The sequence below is a fragment of the Tetrao urogallus genome, assembly GCF_951394365.1.
Source record: "Tetrao urogallus genome assembly, chromosome: 1".
In the NCBI taxonomy this organism is placed as follows: Eukaryota; Metazoa; Chordata; class Aves; order Galliformes; family Phasianidae; genus Tetrao; species Tetrao urogallus.
In genome coordinates this window covers 169,578,362-169,587,887 of record NC_136813.1, presented here as the reverse complement: position 1 = coordinate 169,587,887, position 9,526 = coordinate 169,578,362, and the positions used below count along the sequence as shown (strand labels likewise).

Here is a 9,526-nt window from a genome sequence, read left to right as displayed (position 1 = left end):
ACCAGATTTGTTCTCAGTTAGAAAGAGAGGCTTTTGAATTATTTAAAAAGTTTTTTGTCTAATTTAAAAAGCAAAAACCTGTGATCAGTATTGGAAACATACGCTGAATACAGAGGCAAAACACCTCAAAGTTAAAATTTCCTTTTCTCCTACAAATCACATTTAACTTTGCTGTTGTATGTTTATAATGCCATTTTCCACACCAGGAAAATAGAACTTACATAATGAGAACAGCTACACATTAAAATGCTCAATCATGTTGTTGGAAGTGGTTTAGAAATGCGGGATCTCAAACAAGACCCAAGCTCCGGACACAAAATCATTGGTTCCAGAAGAACTAATTTAGTCATCCAGAATGCAACATTACTGTAAATTCAGCCTATTATCACTCATGTCCTTCTCCAGGTTTCATGATACTAAAAGAAGGTCAAATGTCAACTTAGAATTGTTAAAAACCCTTCACTGGCACAATCAGTCAAAAAGCAATCCTATATTCCTAGTGGATTTTTCTTTTTTTCTTCTTGTGCTGAAAAATGTCAAGGGAAAAAAAGCAGAAAACATCCACAAAAGGCAAAATAATGATCAGGCATGTGATCAAGCAGAAGTTCTTCAGCACATGTTCTGACAGTGTTTTCACTGTACTTGGAAAAAAGTCTTCTCTGCACACTGTGGGAAAATCCCACCTGTCTTTTAAATGCCATCAAAGGCCTTCAGCTTTCTGCATTATTACCCTTTCTTCCTTCACTGAGAGAAAAACTAATAACACATTATTAAAAGCAACTCTCCAGGACTGATATGTGTGCACTTGTTAAATTCACAAGGCTCTGTAAAGATTTCTTTTCATAGAAAACGGGAATTCATTCACCTGCGAAAAAGAGACAAGCTCAGGACAACAGTTTATATAACAGAAATAACAGTGATAATCTGAGTTCTGCCATGTACTAATCATTACCTTCAGTGAGCAATGTTCAACTAAAAGGTAGAGAAATCATATTTAAAAAATAATCATTTTAACGGCAGTTGCCGCTGGTCGATACACGCATCAACTAATGTCTTGATCCTTTATCCCTTTATACTTCTATCACAAACTACATAATTTGAAGAAACATCGTTTGCAGGAAAATGAAACTGGGAACAGATTTTCTTACCTCAAATAAGAAGATAGTCACACATAAAATCAGTACAAAAATCAAGCTTTTGTGGATGGTAATGTATCTGAAATAAGTATTCCACGTGGTAACAGTACCCATGCCTTCAGCATCATCAGTAAAGCATTCCTGACAGAGAATTGATAAGACCATAGTTACAATGACAATAGTACCTATTTGTGAAAATTTCTGACACACGAATGCTGTCATTCATTCTGCTAACTCACATGAAAGGTGTCATTCTTTCTGCTGACTTCAAATAATTGAACTGTAGCATTCACACTACAGGCTGACAGAGTTGGGGTTGTTTAGCCCAAGGAAGAGAAGGCTCCAGAGGGACCTCATAGTGGCATTCCAGTACCTAATGGGGGACCACAGGCAAGATGGGGAGGGACTTTTTATCATGGAATGCAGTGATAGGACAAGGGAGAGCAGCTTTAAACTAAAGGAGGAATTATTTAGATTAGACATTAGGAAGAAATTCTGCACTGTGAGAGTGGTGAGGCTCTGGCATGGATTGCCCAGCTGTGGATGCCCTCTCCCTGGAGGTGTTCAAGGCTAAGTTGGATGGGGCCCTGTGCAACCTGATCTAGTGGAAAGTTGGGGAAGCCTGCATCCATGGATGGAGGTTGGAAGTAAATGATCTTTAAGGATCTTTAAGCTACACAAACTAGATGATCTTTAAGTTTTCCAACCCAAATCATTCTATGATTTGATTCAAATTGCCTGATAATGGCCAGGTGAGGAAGATACTGGGTGATCAAATTATCTTCACTCCAACATCACAGTTTAGGGATAATTTGAAATGTTCAGATAACACTGAAAGAAACAACAAAGATTTTTTTTCCAGTACTTCAGAAAGTCGGGTAATAGTTAATCAACAGCAATTTTCTTTCAGTGTATATTGGAATGTAGACTACTAATATGCTGTTAAAGTGAAATCATAGATATACTAAGGGATTTTTGTTCTGCTCAAAACAATAAAGCAAAAGAAAAAATGGACAGTGCTTCAGCAAATTAAGAGTTTCAATGTTTCTTCTGGACTTTTTTCCACAAAGTAAACTACTACAGAAAATTTTTCTATCCTATCAAAAACAATTTTAAAGAAAAATGGAGGGGGGGCGGGAGGGGGGGGGGCAGGGGAAACCTTGGAAAGAAAAGTATTTTATCACGTAATATTGTTAATTATAAGAAAAAGAAAGGAATTTTGCTCCAGTTGTTGGCGTAAAACTCAACCTTGATTGACCATGATTTCCAGCACACCCATAAAAACAGAGTAAAACAGCTTACTTGTCTGTTCATTATTTGTATCAGAATATAAGCTAGGCAGTTTGACACCAAGAAATATTTTCAAGAATTTCAAGATAGTATTTGACTTTAAAAAAATACTGATAGATATTGAAGAAAAGACGTTCCTCAGGAAACATTGTAGAGTGAATAGTCAAGTAGAAATGGGCATAGGAGTATATTGCTCAAATTATCACCATATCAAAAAAGATGAAGTAAATCAACACGCACCTTCAAATCCTCTTCATTAATTTCATCAGTGATGTCCAAGATGCTGTCTCGAGACAAGCGCCTAGTGTAGATATCTATCTCAGAGGACAGGTTTGTCTGAGGCACCATAGACATTTTCCGAAACGTTGTACTTCCCTTTTTGGAGGTGTGTGGGCCTTGGTTCACGGAGGTGCCTGTCATCAGACTTAACACAGACTGCCTCCTCCGAGATTGCAGCATGTGGTCAGAGTTTAACATGTTACTTCGAGGTAGTCCCACATCTCCCTGTTCCAGGTCAGGTACCAGTGAGATCCTCCTTTCCGGTGAGTCAACGTGGCCATCTTCCAGTCCATTGACCTGTGTCCCATTCTTCTGTATTATCGATAACTTCCTGCCCGCATTAAGTGGGTTAACAATTACGGAGTTCTTCCTTTTGTCATTAAAATCTGATGTTTGTTTAAAAGATTGCTTCTTTATTTCATTTCGTGATCCCATGCTTTCTCCTTCAAAGGAAAATCGTCGCAGAGTCTCAGTTATAATTGAATTTCTTCTCTCTGCACTGAATTGATCAAAAGAATCAAATCCCATCAGCTCCGAGCTGAAGTCTGGCCTTTGGCCCTGAAGTTCAGAGAATGTTCCATAGAAATAGCAGCTCCCCTCATGTAAGATTAATATTTTGTCAGCAATCTTCAAATGTTCCAGTTTTGAAGTAACTAAGATCCTAGTTTTATTGGCCATCAACTTGCACACACAACTATAAAAAACAAAAGTTAAAAATTAGATTTCTTATTTTCATAATTAGACATTGCTTTTATCTCCTCCATTTTCAATCCTCAGCTACTTCCCTCCAAGTATGTACACTCTTGGGTGCTCCCTCAAACTACAAGGAAGTGGTAAGGCTTGTGTGAAGGTAAGGTAAGGAATGTGTGAAGGATGAGCATTTTTAGAGCAGAAGCCAAAGGAGGGGGAAAAATAAATCGTTTTCAGATCAATCCAAAAAAGTACAGCTCAACATGAAAATGAAACATTTCTTCTCATTTTAGAGTTACTTAGATTTATTAGCTCAGTTCCAAAGCTTACAAATTTGGTAACTGCAAATTTCATGGATGGCAGTGCGTCCCCAGTGTTTTGAGCTACTCTAAGAGGGCAAGTCAGAAGTCTACATGTTCGGCCAACATTCTCCTGTTCAGTGGGCACTTTCAGGTGACCACTCTTTCAGCAATTAAAATTTCTTTCTAAAAAGGAAAAAATATTGCCAAAATGTATACTGACATAGTAGATACAAATTTTAAACGGAGAGCCCTTCTGGTAGACAGATGCACCTGACATGAAGTGTTACAACCTGGGATTAACAGATTACAGCAGGTTCAATACGGCCCAGGCCTGCCATACACAATATCCCATCCTAATGCTAACACAAAATGTTTACTCACAAAAATTCTATAAAACAACATTCCCCAAAGGTATTATTTTAATCACTTCTGTATTTTTGTACTGTTCTTAAATTCTATAACAATTAGAGGGAGATTTCTGCTACTGGTTTTACACTAAGTCATTTGATGAAATTCTTAAGCACAGCATTTCAAAACATACAGTACCTCTCAAATATTTCTTTTTCTGTAAAAATGTCTAAATATCCGAAAGGAGAATCCATGAGATACAAATCAGCGTCTTTGTACACTGCTCTGAGCAGAGAAAACAGAAACGAAATTAACTTTCACAACTCTTACAAATTCACATAAACGTAACTTAAAATATATATTTTTATATTTCCTTATATTTCTAACTCAAAAACGTTTCTACAATATAAATACAGAGTTAGAGTTCAACATTTAATCTGCTTATAAGTCACTTTTCAGTTAGGGCTTTCCTTGCTGCAGACTATGGTAAGTACTAAATAAATCTTTCACTAATTTCTGTACAAAGGAAGAAATAAAGATGCTTTTCACAGAGGCTTCTCCACAGATGTTTTTAACACCCGGATTTGGCAGTCCCTCTGGGTGTACAGTGAACATTTCAATTGGAATTTAGAATCCCCTGTAATGTCTTCTGATGCCTGAGGAAATATTACATGTATGTAAATAAGTGCCTAAAAAGACTTTGGTGCATGTGATAATTTTGGTAATTTGAGATAAATGGTGAGCCAGGACAAGTGTTAGCAAGCTATGAGCTTGCAAGCATTACCTTAAACAGGACTGTACAATATTTTGAGATCAGGATGTGAAAAATCATTTGTGGCATTAGGCTCTTAAGCTACATATGTCTGGACATGGGTCAGTGATACTTAAATCTGTGGTTAAGAGGGGTTTTATAGATGTTTCAACAGAAGTTCAAAAAAACCCCTTGCCTTCCTCCGTCAGTTTGAAAATCATGATGTGATACGAATCAGGGTATAATTAGTAAAGAAAATTTGGACAACTTCATTTCAGTACTTTTTAAAGTACTTTTCAATCGTGTTTTAAAATAATTATGTTAAACAATGTGAAAATATTTAACCACCAGGAGAAATAAAGCTCAATGATACAATATTATGTTAATAAACCAAGCAGCTCTATCAAAAAATCTCTGTCATGATTGATTTAAATGGCCATACGTTATGTTATGATGAAGTGGCTGCACAATAACAAAAAGCTCGCGCTGTTCTTGGCATTTTCATCAGTGAAACATTTGCAGTTTGTTTGATGGAATAACAGTTGCACTCAGATTATGGCTGTAATTTGTATGGTGGACTGACTAGCTGTATAGGACTGACTTCAAAGTGCTGGGCCAGTGAGCACAGTGTGTTTCCTTCCAGGGGCTTTTTGTTTGCCCTGTCGCAACAGCAGCACTGGCTGTACTGTTAGAAAGCAGAACTCAGGCAAGCTGCATCTGCTCCTCAGGAAGAATCACTGATGGCCCCTACAGAAGGGACTCTGATTTAATATGACTGCAAGAAGTACACCGGATAGATGCATGCAGCCAGTCCAAGCAAATAATGTCCAGCTTATCTGCAGTGAAGGAGGGTACGACTCAGGGCTATAATCCTACACTTTCTTCTCTGGCTTCCACAGACCTTCACATGCAACCCAAGGACCTGCACACCTTCATGTATGTTGAGCTTAGATTAGAGAACAATCAAAATTTAAAGCAGATAAACTATTGCCTTTCAAAATGTAACTGTTTATGAAATAATTATTATACAGCTGGCAATAAAAACATAAATTCCATTATATGACACTCCAGTAAATGAGCTGTGACCATCTGAAAAACAACAGACATGATTACTCAGTGAATCTGAGAAATATTTTGAGTGAAGTTTGTATGAAAGTCGAAGTGGGTTTTGGTTAGGGTTCTTCTTTCCCTTTTTTTTGGTGTTCTCTGGAAACTTCGCCCACTTCTCTCTTGTCTTTCTGTATGAAACAGAAGCAGCCATATCCCTTTTCCTCTCTTACAAATGCACTATGGATATCCTCAATGAAAGGCTTCCTATTTTAATGAATCTTCTAGCCTCAAACAGGCATGCACATCTTTCACGGGATGCCACCGTGGACCACTATAATGAGATTTTACTTCTACCAAGCATTTTTGAGCCACTCAGCACAGAAACCAACAGGACCATTTACACATTACAGCTATCATCCCTGGATTTTTGATGATAGCTAAGCAATCCAGCTGAAACATACAGCTAATCTACATGAAAAACATGCTGCTCTTCAAAATTATCTCCTGACTTTGGAAAGCCCAAGAGACAGGGCTAGGTCATTACCCATTGGTGCAAGCTAACCATTGTTTTCCACTTATTTTTTGTATGAGACAAAAATTCCTAAACTAGTAACACTTATTGAAACATGGCAGGATGTTTTTTCAGTTTTGTTATCTGCAGGCAGAGAGTATGTCATTAGTCGGTGTATGGACTGCTTTGTCTAAGTATCACAGCAGGCAAAGATCCCAGCATGCTGCTTTATCTGTGTATGTGTATCGCAAGTGTTTCTTTGATACTCAGAGAACTACACGTGAAGTTCTGAATCTCCCAGTGTATCTTGTGTCAGGAGGAGAACGCTCATCTTCAGCCAAGCCATAGCATGCATCTGGCGTGAAATTTTTAAAATTCAATGAATAGCTGTACAGATGCATCACAAATGAAATTGCAGAGCAAATCTCAGATTTCTGATAGCCAAACAAAGCTCCTGCCTGGGGTATAGCTACATATTCGGTCTTAGCCCACATGTACTTATGTGTTCAGTCATAATATTTCCCCTGTATGTGAAACATAGAAATAGCAAAATGCTCACCTTGCTAGTGAGATTCGTGCTCGCTGGCCTCCACTCAGAATGATTCCACCTTCTCCCAGCACTGTATAATCTTTGTCTGGGAACTTCAAAATGTCCTGTTAACAAATTTTTTTAAGAATCTGACATGGATTTTCCATATTCAAAGAACTCAAGCTACAGAACAAATGGAGGCACGATATGCAATACTGCACAGAGAGGTTAGACAGAAGTTGTAAAAAAATAAAATAAAAAAGTCTCCCACACAATTATTTCTTCACGTGTTCACGTAATCAGAAATGGTGATTAAACAGAGCATCATTCTATCTCAGAGAACAATCTCAAGCTGTAAGGTTTCAAGAACAAATATTTGAATTGCTGGATTGCTATAAAAACAAAGAATATACTTTCATATAAAATTGATTCAAGATGTTAATTGTTAGCTTCCTCTATAATAACGATGATAAATGCTCTTGCTACCACGGGTGGAAAAGCAAAAATCAAAGTCTAGATCTGAATTCTTCAGACCTCAGAGAAGGCATTTTCATAAAAACAAGGCTTGGATAAAATTCTCAGCAGAGAATGACAGGAACACAGGCTTGCAAATAGTGTAGGAACCAAGCTCCACCACTTGGCATGTAACTTACTTGTGGCTGTGCTAGAAATGAATATTTTGCCAGTGAAGAAAACAGAGAATACCATTTTGTTCACATGTAAGACAGAAAGAGGCACCAGTAGAGATCCCTGTGCCTCACTGGCAGAGGTGGACAGGAGACTTTTGAGCAGTTGCATTTAGCACAGATCCCTGCAAACCACAACAATTCATGGAAGCATAGATGTGGAGAAGTGCTTATGTGCGCTAACACTGTCTAGCTTATCTAAGTTTACGGTTGCTCTTATAAAAAATATTAACTTGCCTGTAAACCTTATCCAGCCTATGTCCTTAAGCTATTTCAGTAACACTGACGCCACTGTGAGTCATAGAACCATAGAATTATAGAATCTGCTGAGTTGGAAAAGATCCACAAGGAACCTCAAGTACAACTCCTACCTCCACACAGAACCACGCAAAAATCAGACCCTATGTCTGAAAGCGTTGTCCAAATGCTCTACAGCTCCAGCAGCTTGTGACCATGACCGCTGCCTGTTCTGGTGTCTGACCACTCTGGTAAAGAACCTTTTCCTGATATCCAACTGACCCTGCCCTGATGCAGCTCCACAACATTCCGTATGTCAGGGAATTTTGCTCAGAAACACAGGCTCGACTACCTCAGGTTCCCAGCCACTTGCTGGCAGTGCCCTGGGCAGACTGGGCTTCCAGCAGTAGGACTGCAAGGCAGCCTTCCCAGCACGCAGCTGGAAGCCCCAAGACAGCCAGATGCTCCCTACACCAGCAGTGCCCACCCAGCAGCACAGCACTGCTGCACAGCTGTTCCCACACAACTGCAGCAATTCAAGGCATTCAGAACCATTCATTCACCTGCACACAGCCACTCAATTCATAGTAGGGGCATGAACATGTCCCAGATGGCCTACCACTGCTGCTGGAAAAAGCTGTGCTCTTCCAGTGCTTCCTGTTGAGGAACATCCCACATTAGAGTCAGAACCATGAGTCAGGCAAAGGAGGGCTTGCTACCTTTCCTTAGGCAAAACACTGGAAGACAAATTTGAAGCGTTTTTCAAGGCATTACTATTTATGAAATCAGAAAGCAGATGCCTGCCACTTTTCAGTGAAAGAAACAAGCTTGAATTATTCTGGAAGCGATCAAAATCTTTGGCCAGCCAGAGAACATAACTTCTGCTACTAAAACAGTGGCAGAGAGGATATGGAATTAAAAAGATGGAGGAAAAAGATAAGCTCTTCTCTATGGCACTGTCAGAACACCTTTTATCTCGTCTGTCCCCAGCTAGCACAGGACTCCTGTTTCCAGCTGTGGTATCTGCGTAAGAATGATCGATTCCAGCTCTGAATATGCAATCTGCATCATTCCCTGGGTGAACAGAGAAGTGCTGGGACGTACGGTCGGGCTCAGATACCAGGCTCTTCAGACTTCCAGGGAAATACAATCTAAGCTGAGCTGTTCTCTAGAAGTTAACATTTCACATGAAGTCTGATACAATACAGCTGTGATCACCTGTACTGAGATTTTGACTGCTAATCATTTTCTTTGGGATGTCACAGGCCCCACAGGTTTTGCCGAACAAATAAATAAATAAAAATCTTGCCAGAGAAACACTTCCTTCTTCCTCCCCTGCAAATTGCCCTGACCTCAGGAACAGAGTAACAATGCTGTTCAGTCCTGGATCAGTGACAGATTAAAGTCCAGCAGCTCAAAGACTAGAAATTGACTGCCTGATCCATCAGGAAATGGGAGATTCTCCCAACTCTTTAATTTGGTAATAGCATTTACTTCCTGGCTCAGAGGATTCTGACCTCAAAATCAAGAGGCTTTTATGTACGGAAAAGCCATTGCAGGTGATTTCTAACTTATTCTGATGTTAACTAGTTACTTCCCGCACAAACAAATCCCTGTTACTAACTGACATTTGCAGAAAGAAGGATGCAAAATATAGTGCTAACATTTTTAAAGCACGATTATCTGAATATAATTATTTTCCTATAGGCCGTGAAGT

The 9,526-nt window shown here is 39.1% G+C and overlaps 1 protein-coding gene across 2 annotated transcripts in view; it reads right to left on the bottom strand.

The window, feature by feature from the left end:
- CFTR (CF transmembrane conductance regulator) overlaps positions 1-9,526 on the bottom strand; it is a gene marked incomplete at both ends in the record, with an annotated part of 79,366 nt that overhangs the window by 31,081 nt on the left and 38,759 nt on the right. Inside the window, 4 exons of one of the 2 annotated variants that reach the window (XM_079534987.1) lie at positions 1,093-1,277; positions 2,667-3,399; positions 4,244-4,330; positions 6,917-7,011. In XM_079534987.1, coding sequence (XP_079391113.1) covers positions 1,093-1,277; positions 2,667-3,399; positions 4,244-4,330; positions 6,917-7,011 — 1,100 coding nt within the window. The remainder of the gene's footprint in view (positions 1-1,092; positions 1,278-2,666; positions 3,400-4,243; positions 4,331-6,916; positions 7,012-9,526) is intronic. The other variant, XM_079534988.1, reaches the window with a different exon arrangement.